Genomic DNA, 23,591 nt, shown 5'->3' with positions numbered 1-23,591 from the left:
ATCTGGTGTAAATGATAAATGAAAAAAAATCAAGCGGAGATGACTCATTTGTGGTCCTGCATACAAAGCATTCCTCTTGTATTATACTCCTGACCAATGTTTGAATCGATTAAACTACTGATAAGTCCTGCCGATTTACCAAATTTGTGTCACACTCACTTTTTACCCAACTCCATGACTCTTATGTCATTTCCCTGAAAGTCCCACTGTCACTGATCTTGACACATTAAAGTTTGTTCCTCCCTCAAAAAGATTTTATTGATAATACACCAGCACTGCCATTTTTTTATGATGGTAATAAAAAGGATTTGGGAAGAGTTGTTTCCTTTTGATTATTCTCAGATATCAAGTAGTTTCAAAATGAGGGTCACTCTTACTTAAAAGTGGTATTTTATTAATTTCACATCAATTTTGTTAAAGCAAGTCAACAAAAGCAGAAAGGCTATTTTTTGGTATATATTGGTTTTACAGTATTTTCCAAAAATTGATTGTTGATTCTTGCCCAAACTCACCTGGTTTGACCGTTTCAGAAAAGTCTTGCGTTTCATTACTTCAACAGTGCCGTGTAATAATGAATGTTAAATAATGACTAACACTTACAAAAAATAATCTGTTCTCCTCCAGTTGTCTCTTGGTGATGAACAGAGTGAAGTGACCCGGAACAGCCATGAGTCCAAGGAGCTTGTATACTTGGTTCATATTTATTGTCAGGTGAGACTTGATTTCTCCAATCACCATGAAGAAACACTAACGCAACCATTAATATGTATGAACAAAATGACTTTATGGAGTGGTACCTCTACATATGAATGCTTCTACTTACCAAATTTTCATTTTTCAAAACCCTTTAATATGCAAATTACTGTTCCAACATACGAAAAGCACCACAGGCATAAAGCCAGAACATGATTGCGCATTTTAAGTGTAGTTTTAGTTTAAAATGGCACGTTTGAGTTTAATTTATTTAATAAGGGACAGCACATATCCAAACAAACCGAGCGACTACAGTTGAAGACTACTGTAGCTTCGCCCTAATCTCCTCATGATATTTTAGATTTTGTTTTTCCAACTTTCTATCCGCAGCAGTTATTCCTTTTCCACATCCTTGGCAACGGCACATAAGTATGTGTAGTTGGAAATCTCTATCTACTTAGTAGAGCCACTGGAAAAATGTTGGTTCTTCTCTAGCAAGTGACTATACAAAAACATGAAGATTCTCAACTAGTTGAGTTTCGAATTTGAACAGAAAAAGTGATCCAGCTCCGTGAGAATAGTTCATTTCACTTTAGCCAGACATGGAAGGGGGACTGTCGTCCCAGTTCGAAAGTGGGACAGTAAACCTGAATGGGTTGCGTAGTGTGCTCCAGTGTCGTCCGTCCCAGTCCACAGACATTGGCCCTAGTACACACGGAACTTTTTTGGCCAATTCAAAGCAAAAGACTTGATTTTCCACCACATGTTTCTCTCATTTGGTTGAGTCATCCGAGTTTCATTTTAGATTAAAAAAGAATGGCTTTCTTGGACAGTATTTTACCCAACGTTCAGAATGCTAAATGAATGACAGACTTATGGTGCTGCTACCTCAGAAGCTAGTTTTATAATACTGGAATGGGCTTGTCCTAATATAAAAGATATAAAACACTAACTTCATTCCAGCTACGTACTACATTTTCTAAAAGCATGCAGAGAAGGTTACTCCAAACCAGCTGTAAACATGAAGGTTGGACATTTATTTGTCATCTGGATCAAATATATACTAAAATTCAACAGCTATTATGGTCAATTTTTTTTATTCAGCCTTGGGTTTTTTTTCTTCGGTTTTTAATAGAAAAATGGTTGCTTTGACTCACTATTTTTTTCCCCCGATAAAGGGTCGAAGCTGGATTGTGAAACGTAGCTATGAAGATTTTCGTGTCTTGGACAAGCACTTGCACTTGTGCATATATGATCGCCGTTTCTCTCGGCTCCCTGAGCTGCCGAGATTGGACAGTTTGACAGATCCACCGGAGGTGAGTTTGATGTGCCGGGTGCAAATTTATGTTACTCTGTGTGTTTAGGCCTGCAAGTGGACTGTAAAAAAATGACTTCTGAGGATGTCTGCAAGACAATCTGCAACATTCTTCAAAAACTAGGAAGTAGGGTAGCTGTACTTGTTGTCCTGCATCTCACAATCGCTTGTGTTTTCTGTTATGCCAGTCTGTTTCCCAGTTGTTGTCGGGTTACCTCTCACGGCTTTCGGCCATCGCTGACAACAAGATCAACTGTGGGCCTGCCCTCACCTGGATGGAGGTAAGAATATACCTTTTTTGTAGCAGAAACTGTGTGGCCTTCGTGAAAATGAAAGTTGAATATTCATAAACTCTTGCAGATGCTTCCCAAAAATTTTGCCTGACATTTTAACGCTGCATAATTATGTGGGGGTTGGCTGACTCAGCAGCTCAGTCTGTAATAGAATGTTGATTGACATGTTGAATGCCTTCCCACTGCTCATTTACTGAGTTTTTTTTTTTCCATTTGAAAGTAGCTCTTTTTTTGCCTTCTCATTTTTTTTTAGCTTTTGCATCAGCATTAAAATGACTCATTAGAAACCACCGTCGTGTTTGTTTACCAGGTTGACAACAAGGGAAATCATCTTTTGGTACACGAAGAGTCATCCATCAACGTGCCAGCAATTGCAGCTGCTCATGTCATCAAGCGCTACATTGCGCAGGCTTCAGATGAGCTGTCATTCGAGGTGACCCTAGCACACAACCCTCTCTCCATTTCCCGCTCGGGCTACATCTACACTAGGATGGATGAGGTTTTGCTCGCTATTTCGCACCTAACATTATACCTTACCACACATGCGGCATTTATAACCCACTCATACATCAACTTCAGTACGGTTTATTATGAAACAAATGCTAATGATCCTTGGGAGAAATGAACATACGAGTGTAACATTACAAAATCAAGAAAAGATCACCATCTAACATCCAGGCATTTGAAAATCTTCACTAAATCCGCTGAACAAAAGCAAACCGCGTGCATAAATTTGTAACATTTCTTCTCATTTATGCACATTATTATTTAAGCGACTCGCTGTTTACACGTTGGCACTTTTAGTGACGAACCAACAACACTGGTCTCTCTAATTTTTCATGTTTTACAGCAGATTGTAGCACATTTGCATTTGAATGCATTCCATTCAACTTTACAGTGCTCAAGAGAGGGGAGAAAAACACTAGAAACTGTTTGTCTCTTCCATTTTAAGTGGAATAATAGAATACAATCTTTTTAAAATGAATAATGTGGCAAAGGGATGATAATCTATTATCTGTTTTTTCTACAGGTTGGTGACATTGTGTCAGTGATTGACATGCCTCCCAAAGAAGACACCACGTGGTGGAGGGGGAAGCATGGCTTTCAGGTGTGGTGGCATTTACATCATTATATCTGTCACTATCATTATAATATTGTACACTGATTCATTTTGTTTTGTTGCCATTAACACTCCTTTCAGGTTGGCTACTTTCCCAGTGAGTGTGTGGAGCTTATAAATGACAAAGTGCCACAGTCTATGACCAACTCTGTGCCGAAGCCAGGTACTCCTCCTTCTTTATATTGCCCAGGAAGTGTTGTGTTGAAAGGAAGTTGAATACGCTTGAGGTGGGGCTGGTTTTTTTCAGGGAGTAATTCAGTTGGGGAACAAGAGAGCGTGTGCACACATTTGTGTGTGTGTGTGTGTGTGTCCGTGTCCTATTACATGCAGCAAAGGTGTCAAGGGCCAGTTCCGGACCACCACCTCATTTTTGAAAATAGGTTATGTCTAATAAATCATTGACTTCATGTTTTTCACTAAAATATAATCTAAATAATTTTTGAGGGAGAATATTTACTTTTTTTGTGAAATAACTGGGATGCATTTTTAGTAGAAAACATTATATATATATATATATATATATATATATATATATATATATATATAGACTTTTTATATTTAATCACAAATTATATTTTAAATAAAATTGCAGAAACTTTCAGATTTTGTTTTAAAAATCTATTAATCTAAATTCAAATTGTTTAAACTAATATAAAGAGAATATTTGTATTTTCATTTCAAAAAGTTAAAAACTATTTAAAATACATAAATGATTTTCATAGTTTTTTCATTTTTAAAAAATCTTCATGAAATAATCATTGTAAATATTTGCTTTATAATAGCTGGAAAGAAAAGAGAATATGGCCCATATTTAGGCCAATAATGTTTACTATCAAAATTGTTGTCTATTCATTTCATAATCAGTTTGGTTTCCGTTAGACCGCATTAGTCTACGTATTGTGCCAGCCTTACTTGGCATACTTAAATGCCACTCATCTTAGTAACAATAATCTGTTTCGTGTGAGCGCGTGGGAACTCGGGTTGTGATTTCAACATAAAAAATGTCTTCATTAATCATGACTTTGATTGATTTGATAAGAATATGGTTGGCTTTGGAATGAGACAACCACAGCCAGGTGCTCAAAATCAGAAAGACACTGATGTCAAGATAATGTGTATACCTGGGAAAAGAAAAAAAAAACAACAGTGTCTGGATTTTCTGGTCCCTTTGGAACAGAGTGTCTGAGCAGTCAGATGGAGTGGAAATGCATTTCATGAAATTGGAATTGGCTGTAGCGCTTCTAGCACTCACTGGATGATATTTTAATCCATTTGCCTGCACACTTTCCAGCTTTGCGAGACAATGCTTGTTCAGCTTCTCTTGCATGCATAATTCACACTTTAATTCCAACATTTTGCTTTTTTATACTAAGGTATATTTTAATCTCACTGAAAATAGTTATTTTTAATTCCTCACTGTTAGTTTTTGTTTGTACAGATAAGCAAGCAGTCTTTGATGTTAAATGTTCTCAATTCTGCCGCTATCAAAAACTCGAATCAGCATCAAAATGGACAGACCAAGTGAGGCTCGAGTTGATGGCCTGTCTCGCACTCTCACAACATGTTTTGCCTATATTGTCACCTCTTTGATGTGTCTTTGATACTGACTTCTCATCGCCACACGGTTGAACTGAATGCATCTGTTAGTGCTCGCATGTGTCTTGATGTGTTGCATTTGTCTCTGACTCTGCCTCAGCGTCGCCGTGCTCTGGCCCGCCGCCTGCCTCATGGAGTCTCTTCCCCCCATGTGCGTGTTGGTATACAAATACTTCCGCCCGCTCCATGCACCCCTCCCTCACTAGCGCACGTAGTACACAGTCAAATGTAATTTTGCTACAGTCTTGAAATGATACAATATGTCGTTGCACTGTGGTAATTTCACCCTAAGCGTAGTTACATTGTGGTAATGTTAGACTTGAGTTAAGAATTGCTATTTTTTTTCTAACTTAGTGCTTCTCTCCCTCTGTTGCTTCTCTCATGTCTACATCCATCCATCCATCCATTCAACTTTCTGTTGGTCGATCTGTCCATCCTGATGCATGCAGATTTGGAGATGGAGAGTGTAATACAGGACAATGCATGGGTGGCCGACCCGCTTAACCACCACGGCCTAAGTTCAGGTAGAAGTAGCCCTTTTGGTGTGCTGGGGATGAACTAAATCCAAACCATATTAATGTTTGTTTTGTGCTACTTGCTTGTTTGTATGCAAGTTGAGGGGCAAAAATCAGGTGGCTACCTACTATGTAGCTTGAATTCATCTGTTCAAACAGTTCTTATTATAAAACGTATTTACAGTAAAGGTTTAATTGCCATTTTACCTTGCCCGACTATTATACATGTGTAAAATAGGGGGAAAAACACATTCAAATTTGTTAGGGTTGGTAACAGCAATCTTTACTTTCATTCAATCCAACAATTTATTCAAGTTAATTTGACTTTACAGGTTGTTTAAATAACATTTATTCTATATCTTGACATGTCAGACCCCAAAAAAAACGTATTTTTCGGAATTTATGGTCATGTTGAAAATAATCCTCTTTTTATGATTGCCAACAAGGGTGTTGAGCTGTAGAGGAAGTATTCGAGCCTTCCCTCTTTTTTTTTTTCATTGCCGGTTTCATATTACACTGAGAATCCTGGACAGAATTGTTTGTACCAAATGGCTGATTTGCAAAGCGATAAAGACAGACGCACTGTAGTTAAGTCTCTCATTTTATACGATATGCAATGAAATTTAAGCTCTTACGGTTTCATGAGTTAAACTCTAAACTGTGGAATGTTATAATTTTACAAGTTCCACCGTAACCTTTTCAGTAGTTTTGTTTCATTTACTGGTAGACAAATTAATTTATTTAAAGATGCATCCTTCCCTTTGTGAGCTTCTCAACCTATTTAATATTTCGTGCATAGTTAAGATAAGCATGTCACTCCATCTGGTTGTTTTATAACAATCCAATACAGCATGTATAGAAAATGCATGAGTGCCTAAAATGCATTTCACAGAGTTGTCTGGAAGAGGTCTAGCCGCGTTTTTGCGTGTCTCTTTTGCCTAAAGTGAAAGACCACGGGAGGGGCGTTGTAGTTCTGGGTCCTGCCTGGCTTTGATTTATTTAATCCTTTCACAACCGGGGGGTGGGGGTGTGCTTTAAACCCATCCATTGAGTGGTAAGCTTTGTCCTGCAACAGTATGAATCGGTGTCTCACTCTCCATGGCGACTAAAACAGCACATTCCTGTTGGGAAGGAAACGCGTTGGAGAAAAAAAAGATATAATAGTACTCTCTTAAAGCTAATCTGCACTTTCTGAACAAATGCGAAACTGCCTTGAAATGATAAAACTGAATTGTTTACCATGTTTAAAGGGGTGTGTCTTAATGAAAATGATTATAGCGAAGCTTGTGGGGGAATTTAACAAGTTCAAGTGAATATAGACATTTGGAAAACCTACCTAGCAGTTCCTGAGCCAGCTGGGACTCTAGCCCCTCATTACAGGCCCTTTTGTCATTTCTTGCGACCTGTGATTTGGACAGCTGTTTAAGCATATACTTGATGATCTCAAACAGCTGCTCATGTGAAAGAGAGAGGAAGTGATTGGAGGGAGAATGTGTAGGAGATTGAGAATCTGTTTGCGTTCCTGTCGTTTCCAAGTATCTTGGCTCATTTCCTGCCGCTCCAGTTCTGGACTGTAAAATTCTCGGAGGTCCCTTGGGCAATTTGTCTTTCCGCATGGGTAGCCTCAATGACGACGTCTCTGTTAGGTGCAGAAAATTCTTTTCGAAGACATTTTGTTGGAATAGTATATTGTTTTAACACTGCCTTGCTCACGGCTCATAAAGTAATGTGCTGTTAGGCAGCGTGGCAGAAGGCTTCTTGTCCCAATTCTCCTCTTAGCGACACAGTGAACACTTGTATCAAAGGTCAGCGCCAACCCTCCGCTTTATAGTCCCTCACAAGAAAACTCTTACGCAAGTTCACCATATGATCTTAGTGCTTTGCTATTTTGAATACGAATGAGCCAACGTATCGACCTCTTTTGTAAACAGCAAACAGTGGTTGTAACCAAGAGACATCCAAACTACCGTATTTTCCCTACTATTAGTCGCACTTTTTTTCGCTTTTGGCTGGGATTTGTAGTATGTTTTTTTCTCAGTGACCATCGAAAGCCTCTCAAGTTGTTTTTCTTTTCTCACAAACACCGACAATGCCAGGGTTTTTTCAGTTTCTTGCACAAGATAAAGTTTGTGATTTGATTAGTGCAGTTTAATTTCATCACTGGCACATGCATCAGATTGCAATCACGTGCCAGGTAAATTCCTAACTGGGACTTTAAGACTGCAGTGGAATGTATCTATATATATGGGTGATTCATGTGTAAGTAACAGTGCGTGGGGTTTCACTGATACCACCCACAAGGTGAATTTATGGCTGTTATGGCAGGGGGGAAATCCCAAACATTCCTACATGCAGTTTGAATTAGATTTCCTCCGTAGTTGTTCATTTTAATTAAAAGCGTGGGAACTTAGAAAGTCATCAAGTCATTCCAGTGTTGATGTGTGAAATGTTCCACACATTTTTTCAGCGCCTGAAGGCAGCACGAGTGCGTATGTGAAGCAATGCCAAAGAGGGGGCTGAAAGAGCAAAAGTAGTCTGCGTTGCTTTTTCTCACTTGAGATTAAATCTTGTTTCCGTCTATTACCTATACGCTTTTTTTTCTTCAGTGTTGATATTTAGAGTGGTTCACTTTTGTACGGTTTTATGGCCCTGGAAGAAAAAGACGAGCGGATTTTAGTGGGACTTTAGTTGGCATATGTGCCGGGGGCGAGTCCAATACTGTACAGTGAAAGGAAGGAAGGTAAGATATTCTGTTGTGTGCTTTACCATGTACTATTTAGCCACAAATTGTACAAATTGTATTCCCTGATAATACAAGGTTTTTTTGGTGAAAGGAGAAAGCACTTTGAACTTTTAAGTATTGGGAATTTTTAGAATTATTTGCAGTTACCAGTGATTTCTTCCTGCTATAAAGCCTTGTGTAATCTTCTTAGTTTTGAATGACTTAATACAAAATAACTGAAACCATATATTTAATTACCATGTCATTGGTTCACCAGTTTTGCTACCAATCTTTCACCTGCCATAGAGATAAATTGGTCGATTAACGTGCCTGTTATATGAATGATTAATTAATTCCTTGGTGCCTCTACTTAGGAAATTAATTGGTTCCAGAAGTGGTTTCAAAACCTGTAATAGAGACGCATTTTACATGTGAAAGTCTTAATCCAATACACTTTAAAAATTATGAAAGGACACCAATGTTCTATGAAATTTGTGAATGTTTATCGAGGCATTTTGTAACCTCTGAATATGTCGTCTATAGAGACATTGGTTAGTACTAGTACATGTATTAGATACTTTTGTCAAATATGTGGCTTGCGGGCCAGATCCGGGCCACCACGTCATTTTGCGTGGCCCGTGAAAGTCAATCATGTGCATTGACTTCACTAAAATTACATTTAAATAGAAAAATTGTAAAATTCAAGTCAAATATTTGTTAGATGAAACCGTACTGTGAAAATTGTTAATAGTACCCGCTCGAGCATCTAATTGGGTGCATAGAACTGTTGAGGGATTTTGGGTAGTGAATAGGCATAGCTCACTGATTGTTGATGTTTGTATTTAGGGTGGCATTCCGATGGATAGCTACATCATATAATTCAGGCTCAAGCTCTTTTTTTTGCACAATTATGTCTGCTCTGAAACATCGCTGTTGTGAAGTTGGAATTTTCCTGCCCAAATGCTTCCCTTTTAAAAAGTCCCTCTGATTACATTGACAGGGCTGTGGCTTTTGGGTTGAAGTAGGGAAAAGAATGAACATTTGCCATGACGTGGATAATTGTTTTCTGCTGTCACGCTTGGCTTCTTGTCTACATTTTCCCAACCCCCACTCATCATACCCAAGCCTCAGTTGGGGGAAAAAATTGTCACATAATGCTGCAACTTAAACTTGCCAGTGGTTCTTAAAGCTGCAGCTCTGTTGCTCTCTATCCTGTCTGGATAGGATCAGTTTTATGTTCAAATGCCAGGGCGGGGCTGCAGGCTTAAATTTCCCCAGCTATCATCATCTAGATCCCCTCGTCCCACACCGGGAGGCCACACATCCACGATTTACAGCTATGTGGGAAAAATACCATCTGATTAGAAACCAAATGACTGTGTTTAAAAATGAATATCAGATTACTTTAGGGGGGCAGTATCCTCACATCTGATTTGTCGAGGAACAAAACTGTTGTTGATTGGTTGTAGTAGCAGGCAACAGTTTCTTTGGTTATATTGGTCACTATAGCTTGTTCGTTAAAGCTTTTTATGATCTCTCAATCCCTGGTGGTGGGAGCTATAAATGTAGAAGAGACACGAGCTAAATCAAATCATTTCTATCCTCCAATGAATTGTCTTTTAAACAGCCGGGTGATGAAGAGTGAAACCACTACCCAACAGGCTGTCATTTATACTGACGTGAAGCAGACGGAGTCCCTGGAGAGAAAGGCTTGCTATTTGGCTTTTCTTATGTCATTACGCCAGTCTTTATTGATAACTAAATGCAATGTGCCCACTGTTTTTAGTAAACGTTTCCTCTACCGACTGTTTCGTTACAGTCTTGCCAATTTTAGTAACCATGTGTTGAACAATCAACAATAGACCTAATAAAATATTGAACAAAATTGGCCTGATTTTAGGAAATTGCAGCTATCGCGATAGTCAGGTAAAATGACGATAAAAGTTTAGGTTAATATACATCATCCAATCATGGCTCTAAACCAGTGGAACCATTCATTTATGGGTTTTGAATGTAGCAATGTTCAAAGGAAGAGAAAAATGGGGTCTGGGGGGGAAAATGTATGTGATTTTTTGTGAGTTTTGTCAAATCTGACTTTTTTTGTCATGCAAAAATGCAAGTGGCGCTTATATAGGATGTCCTTCCTGCATTCTTTCTGACCATAGTGTCTAAGAAGCATGGCAAGCTGATTACCTTCTTGCGCTCCTTCATGAAGTCCAGGCCCACCAAGCAGAAACTGAAACAGAGAGGCATCCTCCGGGAGAGGGTGTTTGGCTGTGACTTGGGGGAACACCTCCTCAACTCTGGACATGATGGTAAGTAAAAAATCACAATAATATCATTGGTATTGCTGCTTTCCTTCACATACCCCCAAGCCCTCAGTCTTGCTATGTGTGGAATCTGTCTGAGCAGCAAGTGTCATTCTCTGAATGTTTGACCTGTAGAAAGGCCTGGGATTCTTTTAATACCTCATCTCTAATATTTACAAAACTCGGATTCACGATGTTAAGCAAAAATGAAATATTTACGGAATGTGTTAGTGGGGGATGCTATTCTGCTTTTCTGTTTGCAGTTCCTCAGGTCCTCAAGAGCTGCACCGAGTTCATTGAGAAGCACGGTGTGGTGGATGGGATCTACCGTCTCTCGGGAATCGCTTCCAACATTCAAAAATTGCGGTAGGAGTCCATTTTAGGGCAGTTGCCTAATGAATTGAAATTAGCGCCACGTGGAAACAAGTTGGAAAGCTACCTGACAAATTTGCAGCTGAATGCATATTTCTTTTACTGCCATGTGAAAACCCTGAATTGAAAACATCGCCCCACCCCCACCTTCCCTCTTTGTCTGTTGTCGCTGTCCCTCATTAGGCACGAGTTTGACTCTGAGCAAATTCCCGATCTGACCAAAGATGTTTACATCCAGGACATCCACTGTGTGGGCTCGCTGTGCAAGCTCTACTTCAGAGAACTCCCCAACCCCTTGCTTACGTACCAACTCTATGAGAAATTTTCTGTGAGTTGTATTTCAATCAATTCATTTGGGGAAGTATAGATTGTGTATTGCTGACCTGTAGGAATTCAAGAAACGCTGACAACACAACATACACCACCAACATTAAACGTTGGTATAAAAGTTTTAGGAGTGAAATATTTGCCTTTTTGTCGTGCGCAATTTCTGCTCTATAATGACAAATCTCACTGGTCCAATCATGTGTCCATGTGTTCATTCTGCAGGACGCTGTATCGGCAGCAACAGATGAAGAAAGACTCCTTAAAATTCATGATGTCATTCAGCAACTTCCTCCTCCACATTACAGGTCAGAATAGTGGGGAATAGATTATAGTACGTATATTCAAATAACAGAGTGTAATATTTTGAAGTGCCTAAATTGACCCTAGTGTTGCATTGATACAATTCTGCCAGCCAGCTGTGTGGGGTTGGCCAATTCCAATTCTGCACCAGAACAACAATTTTTGCCATACTTATTTTTCCTTTTAGTATTAAATTACTGCCTACTCACTAAGACGCCAAATATTTGTAATTATGGCTGGTGTGACACTGCCTAAAATTGAATTTAGATTATTAGATTTTTAGATATTCTGACTATATTTATTTTGTATTTAACATTTTATTTGCCCACCTGGTAGGGATGACGATGAATAAATGAACTCCTTAAATGTTTTTTTTCCCATTTTAACTGTTTGTTCATTTCATTATTGATCCTGGTGCTCATATTAAACACAGTCAGAGCTATAAAACACGCATAGTATATAAGATCAGTTCATGTGCTAATCATTTATGCTAGCACAGGACAAATTCGAAAAAACGGGAAAAAAAATCTGTCTGGTATACATAAGTTGTGTATATTTATCCAGCGTTTAAAGTATAGGCCCCAACATGGAAAATATGACTGTTAAATTAGCACATTCAACATCACTTGGTTGACTAAATTAATAGATTACATATTGTGCAGCATGAGCGCATTATTTCGTAGTTCTAGACCCGTTGGGATCCCCTTCAGATTACTAGTATCAGTGATAACATTCGTTCATTCATTGAATTAGCATGTTACAACGTCAACTGCAATAAAAAAAATATTTTGCTTTTTTAGAACTCTGGAGTTTCTCATGAGACATCTTTCCCGCCTGGCGGCATTCAGCTACATCACTAACATGCACAGTAAAAACTTGGCCATCGTCTGGGCCCCCAACCTGCTCAGGTGAGATTTCCCCTGCCTCGATGTTGTTGTGGTTTTTTTGATGAGTCGTGAAGTCACTGGCATTCCGTGTCTTTTCTTCTCAGATCCAAACAGATTGAATCGGCATGCTTCAGTGGCACCGCAGCCTTCATGGAAGTCCGAATCCAGTCGGTTGTGGTTGAGTTCATGCTCAACCACGTGGATGTGCTGTTCAGCACCAAGCTTAGCTTATTAATTCGCGAGGGAGCAGGTACTGTAATGATGAAAAAGCCTCAACTTCTCGCCACTGGCAAAGTGTAATGACTTTCCCAATCAAATTCGCAGGTCACAATACATTGTCGCGGCCAAAGTCCTTGCTCATTTCATCACCATCTACTAAACTTTTAAGTTTGGAGGAGGCTCAGGCGAGAACTCAGGCTCAGATCAACTCTCCGGTCACGGAGGATAGCAAGTACATTGAGGTCGGCGAAGGTCCCGCCGCTCTGCAGGGCAAGTTTCACACCGTCATCGAGTTTCCCACTGAGAGGTTTGTCCAAGTCCATCATTTATTTTTCTTTTTTCAATTGTCTTTTTAAACCTTAAAGACATGGAAAATTGGTGTGGCAGAATAGTTCTTCTAGTTCCACGTTTATTTGTTTGATGAAGGATGAATTGATGAATGAATTCAAATTTTGTGTGTAAAAATAATAAATTCAATATAAATTTGCAATGCAAAGCTCACCTTAGCCCCACTGCCAATATTTGGTATGTTGGATTCTGACTCCTATTTTATATACTAAATATATATACAGTGAGTTCAAATTTGAACAATTCCACTCCCCACTTAGTAATCATCATGCCCTACCTTTCAGGTTTTTATTTGTTAAAAAAAAGTTTAAAATATCCAATAAATTCTGTTCTGATTGTGACCAAAAAAATCATTTTACATCTTTGTTTGAAGCCTGAAATGTGGCAAAAGTTTGAAAAGTGTGCATATGTATATAGATGCGTGCACACACACACACATGCCCACATACCTGTTGTGTATAGTCACCCTTGCATGTTTTTGACAGGTCTTTGAAACATTGTGTATGGTGCCTAATTTTCCTTTTTTGAATTTCTTAATCACAGGAAGAAGCCGCCCGTTAAATCGAAGAAGTCTCCCGTGGGTAGTTGGCGTTCATTTTTCAACCTGGGCAAGTCTTCCTCCCTATCCAAGCGGAAGCTGCAACGCAACCCGAGTGAGCCCAACGAACTAAAGGCCATGGCTCTCACTGGTGTGTCTTTTTGTTCCTTTCTTAAACGGACTTTGCTCATTAGCTTTATTGTCGCTCGAAACGCAACATTTCAGATATCCGCTTCCTATTTTAACGAAACGTTTTAGGAGGCCGAGGAGATACAGCGACGTTAAGATCTGCTAAAAGCGAAGAGTCACTGAGTTCCCTGCATAATGTTGAAGGTAAAGCTTTTTCGGAATGTTACACGCGAACCATGGTCTTCAGCAAAAAGATTGTTCTCATCACTTCTTAATTAAAGACGTGTTCATACTGACGACTCATCGATTGCCCTCCCACTTCTCTCATCTCTTATTTCCTCAGGGGAATCGAACGCGTATCGTCCGAGGCGGCCACGGTCGAGCAGCGACGCGCTTTCGACCTCATTCGATCCCGAGTTGTTGGACGGCGGACAGCGCTGTAACTCTTGCGACAATCTGGAAGCCACGGAGGACAGCGACGGCGATGACGGGCCCATCTGCGTCCCTGCTTTAATCTCGCCACCCCGCTCGGCCGGTGAAGACGTGGACCTCAGCCCCCCAGATATGGGCGTGGCCTCCTTGGACTTTGATCCGATGTCTTTCCAATGCAGCGTCCCCGAGTCCTTTCCTCTGGTGGATCCGCACGTGGGGGCGGAAGGTTCCACGTTGAAAAGGAGCCCTTGCACACTTTGGGGGAAGACCAACGGGTCGGACCTCATCTCGTCCTCTTTCCCTGACAACTTGACATCTTCCTTGTGTTCCACAGAGAAAGTAGAAAGCCAGAAACTCACCACTTCCTATTCGTACTCGGATAAACCCACACAAGCCGTGTCCCCAATTAGAAATGTAAAGACTCGCGTCTCTTCGGAGCTGTTTTCCGTCGAGACGCCCGACGGGATTAGCAGCGAAGGAGCGCGACCCTCAGAAACTTTACCTGCTCCCAAAGAAGACAAAGAATCTCTGATTGAAGCTTTCCAAATGGAGCTGCACTCCAAACTGGCCAACCTTGACGGTGCTGACTGTGAAGAATTAAAGCAAAAGGACACTTTTCAACAGCTGTCCAATGGAAGCCAGAACCTAAACGGTAATGAGATTTGTGCTTTCAACATTGTTTCTCTGTCTAAGAGATTTGCACATGCGCGATTATTTCATAAAGTAATGCCAACCACTGCATTAAAGTCTTAAAATGTTCCCGATCCTCATGTATTGGAAGCCTCCCCTTAAACGTTACGGCTACTTTAAGACAAGAAACAAGCTTGCTCAGACAGAACCCGGGCTAACAACTTTGCGAATTACTGCAATGACAGGATTTTACATTTAATCGGATTGGGAAAAGAATAGTCTACTATGGTGGATTGGAATGAAAACTCATTCGGATTTGGCCTGTCGGTTACGTTCGATTTACTTGGACAGTTTTTTTCTCTCTTATTTGGTTTGGTCTTATAGTTCTTGTGTTTCTCTTCTAGGAGAAAAAAATGAAGTTCCAAATGCAAAGGATATGGCCACGCATCCCCTAAGCACTCCAGCGACCATTGTAGCTCCTTGTCTACCTGCTCCAAAAGATGCAAACCGCATGTTGGCCTTGGTTCTTGCTGAGTCCCCAGAACAAATGTCCACGAAGCCCCGGCCTTGGTCCGGGGAACTCACGACACCAGCGTCCCCTGACAGCCAGGTCTCACCACTTTTCCAGACTTCATATGCGGAAGCGGACAAACCAGGAAGTTCCGCGTCACAAAATAGCTCTTTTGTCACCCCCATCCTATGCGTTCATACTTTATCAAGTCTTCCTAAGGAGCAGCAGGCGCTTGAATTGACCAACGTAAAAACCAGGCCACCAGACGTCGCCAAGGCCGTAAAAACTCCTTTTGGAAAACCCCCAGAAATGGACTCAGTTTCTTCCGATACACTTGATGAAAATGTCAGCCCTCTCCCTAAAAGTACAGCCACCTCCAATTCTCCTATCAGGAGTCCGGAAAGCAATTCCTCTGTTGTACACGATTTGGTCACTAGTAGCCAACCAGTGAGCGCCAGCGTAGCCCTTCCCGTTAGCAGCATCAAAGACACCAGAGGCTCACGGCAAAATTCGCTTGAGGTGAGTGGCCTCGCTTTTTCCCTTCTGATGTCTTTAATGTATATCGCCTTCCTATTTTTCTCTTGCCTACACAAACAACAATCTTTTATACTCATTTTAGAACTACACAAAATTGTGTTTATACTCTTGCACGTTAGTATTTGTTTACTAGTCGTAACACAGCGATAGATGCACACATGGATTAGCGACTCTGAAATGCGTCAGCAGAGGGCAGTAGTCTGGAGGATGCATTTCTGCAAACCCCTTAGTAGTTATGTTTGCTTTAGTTCTTGTGTTTTTTTTTCCAACATTTTCTGTTTCCGATTCCACATCACAGCGTTTACATGTTCAACACACAAGTTAACCTTGGTGTCCCTTTTTCAGGTGAAGACAAAAGAAGGTGCAAAAGCAATTCCTGTTCCAAAATCCTCATCATCGGAGCAGCAGACTCCGGCGATTTCAAAAGCCAAAAAGCAGCCAGTGCTATCGCAATCCCAACATCCACCACAAATTCAATGCCAAGCCCCAAAACCTCGCCAATCCCACTCACAAATACAAGCCCAAACTCAATCGCTGTCAAAGGCCACTTCAATCCTAGCGCCGACCCCCTCCGACCTTGTGGATAACTTCTGCCCAGATTTTGCTAAAAACAACCCCAGTGGCTCCACGCCCCCACCCCCTCCAATCCGCACTATGGACAGCAAACTGACCACAGCTGCACTCAGTCAGAGCGAAGCTGCGTATCAGATCTTAGGTGAGAAATCATCAGCCGGCCACCTGGAGGATGGCCTGCCTCACCATCCTCTTTCTCCTCATAAATCTTCCACCCATCTTTACCACGTTAAAGGTGATGCAATCCTACTTGAGCCTCCAGGACCTGCCTATTACCACCAGAGACCCGTTTCAATGGGTCCACAACCCATGCTGCACCAGTACCGACAAAACACCATCCCCTCATACCTCCCTTATGCATCCAAGTCTGAACCGCAGATACCTTACAGTGCCCGACTAGACAATAAATACAGTACTATAGGCCCCAGGTCCTACCACCATTCTATCAAGACTAGGGGAAATGCCCGGAATTTTTACGGGCCTCCGGGACATCCGAATTATAGCCACGACAGAACCCATGGCTATCCTACCATTCGCAGAGTGCACTCTCTTCACGTTCCTACCACTATCCGTACAGTACCTATCCAGAGAACGGAAGTTCCTCCGGACGACCTGTTCTTTTACCACCGACCTCTGTATCCGTGCAAACCCTACCAGCAGGCCCCGCCCCCGCAACAGTCTTCCCAAGCCGACTACCACGTCACGCAACTGCAGCCTTACTTTGAAAACGGCCGAGTCCAGTACCGCTACACCCCGTACTCTGGATCAGTGCCTCTGGAGTCTCCTTATCACGATATCGATCCTTACGGCACGATCCGTGTCCACCATGTCCACTCCTCAAGTCGAGATTCGGGCAGCACGGTATGCAGACCCAACGGAAAGGCTACAGGGTACCATTACCTCACTCGCAATGTTCTCCCAGTCGGAAAGGAGCACAGTTTTGTGAGCAGGGACATGCCACCAGGTCATTGCACCAAGGAAGTTCCCTCTTACCTCTCCTGGGACCCCGAAGAGTCCGAATGTCTACGCATTCAGTCTATCCGCCGAGAGAGCAGGGCCAGGCAGAAGGTCAAAGGTCCAATTCTCTCGCAATATGACAACGTAGGCTCATTCGCGCCAGTGGATATCGCCGCCTACAACACCTTGCATTCGCGCAGCAAGTCCGATCCGGGTAAAACTTTGCCGGGTGCCACTGAGGGCAAAGATGGTCGCTATCTTCCCAGACACATGGTCTCGGACCCCAACGTCCTGGTATGCATAGATCCTGACAAACACGTCCAAGACGTTCAAACGGGAGACAAATTGGATGGGCTGGCGAAGCAGAGCAGCTCCAAGAAATGCCAATCATCTCATTCCGTTCCCGTGACTCCGGGCGGACTTTCCCATCAGCAGGAGAGCGGCCAGCACGAAAGCAAGCAGGAGACCGCAGGTGAAAAGCTTGTCGAAAGCAGCGGCCGGTCCAAACCCTGGCAGGCGTCTCACCCGAACACGAGGAGCTTACAGACACGTTACGAGTGGCCCGATGCCAACCACCACGGCAAAGGCAAAACCACCGATCCCTACCACGGTCCAGAAGATCAGCCTTTCTCTTTCAAGGAACAGCTCCCCCCCTGCAAAACTGAACGGTCACAAAGTATGCGTGAGCAGCATCTTTATAGCCACATCAAAGACGAAGCGGACGGAGAGTTCTCGTATCACAAACAGGGCAGCAAGCCTGCGCAATCCCACTACGACAACTTGGACGATTACCACCCAGTAGTACCTCAGCCCCAGGGCTCGATTCAAAAACGCAGTGGTTGTAGTCCCTACCCGGTCCCGGGATTTGCCCACAACAGAGCATACTCCACCGCATTGGGCCAGGGAGCCTTCCTCCAGACTGACCTGGGTTTACAGAGGCCAGAAACGGAGATATGTACGGAATGAGATTGTCGCACCGGGGGGGAAAATTACTAAATGTCCTTTTAGCTAAACGACTGAGCTATGATTGAACAGCCTCTGCAGGACAGTGGACTGTTGGACCCCCAATATTTTTTCTCATCCTTATTTTCGACAAAATGTAAGACATTTTACACAAAGTGGTGAATGTCATTGAAGTTAGTTTTCTTTCCAAGAGCCCATTTTTGCTGTGATTGAGTGGGAACTCATCAAAAAATGTTATTAGGTACTTTAAACAAGAATAACAAATCTCTAAAATGGTACAATACAATGTCAGTTCTATATATATATTTATATCTAGATATATACAGTACATATGAATCGATAATAAAAGGGGATGTTGTATTTTTGTAGTTGTGGCCATTGGGTTAAAGCAAAAATGGGGATAAGGTTTGCATTTTAGAAATGCATGCACTCTCTTACAGAACAGTTCTGTGTATACTTCTGTTCATGACATTATTGCTAAGTATTGCAGCACACGCTAGGAGGGGAGGACTGGTGCTAGTGCATCAAATTTACCTCCAATATGCACACAGGTAGGCAGTAGTACACTGTGTACACACACTTGATTGTCTTTTGAGAAGCCGATAAAGTTTGACAACAATCGTTTGCGGGTTATTGTCAGTTCAAATAGTTAGTCATCAGCTTTTACGTTCTTTGTGACTGTGCCAGTTTATTTCACTTTGCTAAAAATACTTTTCAGTTCATTCTAATGGAGCGTTTTACTACCACAGTACTAGTGAAAGGGGACCAGGCAGATAGGCACAGTTCTTGCTTTACCAGATTAAAAAGAAAAGAAAAAGATCATTTCAGTTCAAGAGTTGAAAGACAGATTTACTTCGAATTCATGTTCACATTTCATATACACACGTTTGTGAGACCTTGTTTGTCATAAATATCTGGAATTTTTTTTTGTTGGTTTCGAACAACAAACATGTTGATCCTACTTTATAGGGAAAAAAATATCTTTTTTTGAGAAAAAAATGTATTTTAATGCTAATGTAAATCTTGCCCATATTATGCAAACAATTTATGTAGTAAATGATTGAAATGTGTATTTCAGACTTAACACTCATTTGGTACTAAAGAATGGAATTTCAATCATATTAAACACAAATTGGATTGTATTCTATATTCTGTAAACTTAGCCAGTATATCGCTTGCAGTTGTTGCTCCTCCTGCCTTATCTAAAGTCTCCTCCTTTTTAGATGAGGCAGAAGTAAGACACCCTGTACTTTAATGTGAAATTATTGTCTCTAACTAATGGATACTTAAAAGGTTAGGTATAAAATCAATAAAATTGTTCAAGAATAGCACTTATCAGTGTCCATGGTGCATATTGTTTTTTTGGTTTAAACTACCATAAATGTGTGGCAGGAGGTCAGGGAGAACATTTGTGTTGTCCAAGATGATGTCTGAACTCAATTCTGTTCTACAATCAGAAAAAAACAAAAATATGGAACATATCTGGTGGGGCTTAGAATTGCTGAACCTTAAACACTCATCTTTCAATAATATTTCAGAGACTTTCAAAATAAAAATAAAATAAAAACGCATTTTCTGGAGAAATTGGAGGCCTTGCTCTGGAAAGGACGATCATTCATCTTCATTTGGCTGGCAACTAATTCAAGGTGTTTCCTGCCTGTTGCACAATGTTGGCTGGGATAAGCTCCAGCACCTTTTGTGGGGATAAGTGGTAAATAAAATGAATTAATATGTATTTATGAATATGTAGATAGACATGTTGAAACAAACACAAAGGGGGTTTGTGGTGTATTATGTTTTGCTTTGCTCAAACTACTATTATCCCTTTAATAAAGTTATAGTGTCGGGGACATCTTTGTTCAAATTGGGGGGAAGAGATTAGAATGTTTATTTATTTTCCCCCCTAATATACATAAATGAGGTATCATACTCGTGCAAAAATGTGATGGTGACATCCTTAATATTCGTAAATTGAAAAAAAATGCAAGTTTTATTTGTAATTTTCAAGCATTGTTTCTGAAAGCACTACAAATGAAGTTTCAAATAGTAATAGCCTGTTATTTGGGATTTAAAATTACACGTCCAGAAACAAATCTTAGATTTGAAATCCATGCCTTGGATTTGCTTACTTTTCATGTAAGGTAGCAAAGCTATTTCTCCAAATTAACTCTGTTTTATTTGCGCAAAAGACAATTGCTTTAATTATATACATTAATCAGTGGCGATAATTATTGCAATCTCCGTTTCTGTTCTCAGACAGAACTACTGTTTGTTTACAAATGTTGGCGTGTTGCATTGTGGGAGTCATGATTGGCACGGCCGCCATTTTGCTCTCCGCGCTGCCTTCCATTGTGTGATAGTAAATATCTGACTACAACCACACGCTCACTTCCCCGCGAGGAAACAGCTCTTTATATCCCAGAGGTGAGTCAAATCGAGAGCTATTTTGCAATCAAAAAGACTTGTTTTAGTATTTGGGGTGCAATTCCATGGCTTCGCGTTTTAATGTGTGTTAATAGGTCTACTAATGTCGACGTTTAACGTTAGACGCAAAAGGCAGCTCCCGAAATACAAGTGAGGAAATGGCCTCGGATACTAAACGCCGATCTGTGTTTTTCTACGGGCGATTTGTTATCAGGCTGTCGTTCCGATCAACGTAATCGATTGCCACGCGTTTTGGTCGTTTTATTTAAACGATTGTGTTAATTAATCATTCTCGTCGTAAATTGTTGGTTCAAAGTGAGGAGTCGTTATTGTTTCTTATGCGGCCATAAATCCTGCGCTAGAGAAGAGTAAGTCTGACCCCGCCCTTTTGGATGGGAAACGCCACCTGATTGGTTCTTTAAAAAAGCAAAAACGCGGATTGGTTGATCTCTGAGAATATTAAGGATTGCCTTTCACACAAAAAAAAACGTTTATTGGGGTACACATAATACACTAAGACGTTAAAAAGTAGAACCTTAACTAAAACGTTCTAACATTCTGATACATACGGATTGGGTTACCGTCACAAACAGTAAAACGCTGTCCACTGTTAAAATGTAAAACGAGGTTGCTATGTGACGTCATACCAATTAAAGCTAAAATACATCATGACCGTTGTCATACCTTGTTGTTTGAACTAGAATATTCTAAACAGCAATCTGGATTAGTTCAGGTCAGTCATTAGATTTCCCAGTTTATGTGAGTTTTTTTTTAACATTATCATTGTGTAAATGAGGGACTGTGGGCAAATTATTTTTTGCCAAAAAGTGACATGTAATACTTCATGATGTCAGTTTATTTATCCATATGTTTGAATTTTTTTAGGTGATATTTTGTGATCATGGCTCGTACCAAGCAAACTGCTCGTAAATCCACAGGAGGAAAAGCACCTCGCAAGCAGCTGGCCACTAAGGCAGCTCGCAAGAGTGCCCCGTCCACCGGCGGCGTCAAAAAGCCCCATCGTTACAGGTAACGTTTGTTTCATTTCGATGACTAATTGTAGTATATCATATTAAGCCGTATAAATAAATCAGGCACATTTTGCAGTGTTGATTAATACACTTGAGGCAATGTTTTTTTTGCACAAATGCATTCACATGTATGATAATTGAGACGAACAAAAAAGGAAAATGTGTCCGTTTGTTATTATTTATCGTATTTTCCCGACCATAAGGCGCACATTCTTAAAAGGTGTTGTCTCAGTTGTGACTGCAATTTCTGTTTTTAACCCGTTATCCTCACTGTATGATTTGCTGAGGAGTCCAACTGCTTGCCTGTTTAAAAGTGTGCCTGTCATAATGTTTTCCCAAAAGTGCCTTTACAGTAATCCCTCGAATTTTGTGGAAAATGTTGACCTTAAATGGCCGCAATAATAAAAAAAACATGAAGTAGGATGACCCCTATTATTACTACATACCATACATGTTTTCGCGCCTATACAAAAATACTAGTACACAAGTACAATTACCAAGAAGTGTATTTATTAAATGTTACAGTTATAGGCATATGAAAAGACTTAAGGTATTAAATGTTCACTGTTCGCTATCGTCGTCCAGACCCGGTACCGTGGCTCTGAGAGAGATTCGTCGGTACCAGAAATCCACAGAACTGCTGATTCGTAAGCTGCCCTTCCAACGCTTGGTCAGGGAGATCGCTCAGGACTTCAAGACTGACTTGCGTTTTCAGAGTGCCGCCATCGGTGCTCTGCAGGTACGTACCGTCTTTCGCATATGTGCAACGTGTCACTTCACATTTTAACATTTTTTTTCCTGTGTGTGTATACAGGAGGCCAGTGAGGCTTACCTGGTGGGACTATTTGAAGACACCAACCTGTGCGCTATCCATGCCAAACGGGTTACCATCATGCCCAAGGACATCCAGCTGGCCCGCCGAATCCGTGGAGAGCGTGCTTAGAAAGTATCTTGTCCCCGTTTCATTTTTTTCTTTCTAGTACCTATCCCCACTCTCCCAACTTTACAGTAGACTTTTAAGAGGTAGAATTATCTTGATGTCTGGTTTTATTGAGGTTTCTTATCGTCTTCGCCGATTGTTTTTGGGGTACCTTTATCATGCGCAAATAAGGTGTTGCAGATCAGACGAGCATAGGGAGTTTCTTGGGATGCAGACGGGGTGAGCAGAGGGGCTAATCTGCTTAAGGGGAGCTGCAACTTCCACAGCAGGGTGCTATTAAAACTAGCTCCGACACTTCTTCCCCCGTCTGACCTCCAAAAAAAAAAGTCAGTTCCATCTTCCACTTCCATAATCAAGGCATGAAAATGTATGGTGAAGGCTTTATTTTATTTTTATTTTTATTTTCACCATGTTTTCCAAATCACAGTTATGAATTTCACTAGCAATTGACCGTTAGTCCAAAAATCTTTTTTTCTGTATGAAATTTTCTGCATCAAAATTTGACAGGACATCTGAGGTTCTCATCTCACATCGCTGGACTTTTCTGTCCCTTTCTTCAAATTTGTAATACACACTATAACTTAATTGCTTTCTTTTATATTTTGGGTAAATGTCAAAGATTTTCAAGTGTATGAATAAGCTGTACTTTGTATTTTCCAAATTTCTCATATGGTAGCATTAAATAGATGTTAAAAAGACATGCAAGTTGTTGTTTTTTTCTCAGAAGGCATGTAATAGAATAACAGTATGTAAGATATAAACTAGTGTATTTCTCATTAAGTTATATTGAAGGTAAGGTAGGATGTTAAATGGGGTGTTTAGTGTGTTTTTTATATTTAATGAAAAGCTTGAAAAAGTTATAGTAAGGGCATATCAAGGAATTGTTTGTCCGTCTAAACCCCAAACGCTA

General features: G+C 40.8%; 2 protein-coding genes across 8 annotated transcripts in view; both read left to right on the top strand.

Annotated features, from left to right (window-relative positions):
• Positions 1-19,617, top strand: part of arhgap32b (Rho GTPase activating protein 32b) — a 33,945-nt gene extending 14,328 nt beyond the window's left edge. For 4 of the 6 annotated variants that reach the window (XM_077591869.1, XM_077591867.1, XM_077591868.1 and 1 more), the window contains 20 exons: positions 625-711; positions 1,872-2,009; positions 2,197-2,289; positions 2,612-2,734; positions 3,332-3,409; positions 3,503-3,584; positions 5,118-5,168; positions 5,467-5,541; positions 10,420-10,569; positions 10,827-10,929; positions 11,119-11,263; positions 11,485-11,567; positions 12,363-12,470; positions 12,554-12,699; positions 12,774-12,975; positions 13,560-13,705; positions 13,813-13,887; positions 14,027-14,767; positions 15,150-15,775; positions 16,139-19,617. In XM_077591869.1, the coding sequence (XP_077447995.1) occupies positions 625-711; positions 1,872-2,009; positions 2,197-2,289; positions 2,612-2,734; positions 3,332-3,409; positions 3,503-3,584; positions 5,118-5,168; positions 5,467-5,541; positions 10,420-10,569; positions 10,827-10,929; positions 11,119-11,263; positions 11,485-11,567; positions 12,363-12,470; positions 12,554-12,699; positions 12,774-12,975; positions 13,560-13,705; positions 13,813-13,887; positions 14,027-14,767; positions 15,150-15,775; positions 16,139-18,289 (5,403 nt within the window). In that variant the 3' untranslated portion in view covers positions 18,290-19,617. Of the gene's footprint in view, positions 1-624; positions 712-1,871; positions 2,010-2,196; positions 2,290-2,611; positions 2,735-3,331; positions 3,410-3,502; positions 3,585-5,117; positions 5,169-5,466; positions 5,542-5,599; positions 8,273-10,419; positions 10,570-10,826; positions 10,930-11,118; positions 11,264-11,484; positions 11,568-12,362; positions 12,471-12,553; positions 12,700-12,773; positions 12,976-13,559; positions 13,706-13,812; positions 13,888-14,026; positions 14,768-15,149; positions 15,776-16,138 lie in introns of those variants that run through there. The other 2 variants (XM_077591871.1, XM_077591872.1) reach the window with 2 other exon arrangements.
• Positions 19,618-20,552: 935 nt separating this feature from the next.
• h3f3c (H3 histone, family 3C) lies at positions 20,553-23,379 on the top strand. Of its 2 annotated transcripts, none has more exons than XM_077591874.1 (4): positions 20,553-20,710; positions 21,596-21,739; positions 22,327-22,480; positions 22,556-23,379. In XM_077591874.1, exons 2-4 carry the CDS (start codon positions 21,612-21,614, stop codon positions 22,682-22,684), a joined length of 411 nt encoding a protein of 136 aa, XP_077448000.1. In that variant the 5' UTR covers positions 20,553-20,710; positions 21,596-21,611; the 3' UTR covers positions 22,685-23,379. The 2 variants fall into 2 exon arrangements, with proteins under 2 accessions (XP_077448000.1, XP_077448001.1); XM_077591875.1 differs by lacking the exon at positions 20,553-20,710 and adding an exon at positions 21,298-21,443.
• Positions 23,380-23,591: the final 212 nt, after the last annotated feature.

This window comes from Stigmatopora argus, chromosome 22 (genome assembly GCF_051989625.1).
Source record: "Stigmatopora argus isolate UIUO_Sarg chromosome 22, RoL_Sarg_1.0, whole genome shotgun sequence".
NCBI lineage: Eukaryota > Metazoa > Chordata > Actinopteri > Syngnathiformes > Syngnathidae > Stigmatopora > Stigmatopora argus.
Note: the sequence above shows the minus strand (reverse complement) of the source record. Positions and strands in the feature narration are given on the sequence as shown.

Excerpts from the sequence above, each read along its gene's own strand:
- h3f3c (XM_077591874.1), top strand. The coding sequence starts at position 21,612 with ATGGCTCGTACCAAGCAAACTGCTCGTAAATCCACAGGAGGAAAAGCA. Across the intron at positions 21,740-22,326 it reads AAAAAGCCCCATCGTTACAG|ACCCGGTACCGTGGCTCTGA; the intron begins GTAACGTTTGTT and ends ATCGTCGTCCAG. Across the intron at positions 22,481-22,555 it reads CCGCCATCGGTGCTCTGCAG|GAGGCCAGTGAGGCTTACCT; the intron begins GTACGTACCGTC and ends GTGTGTATACAG.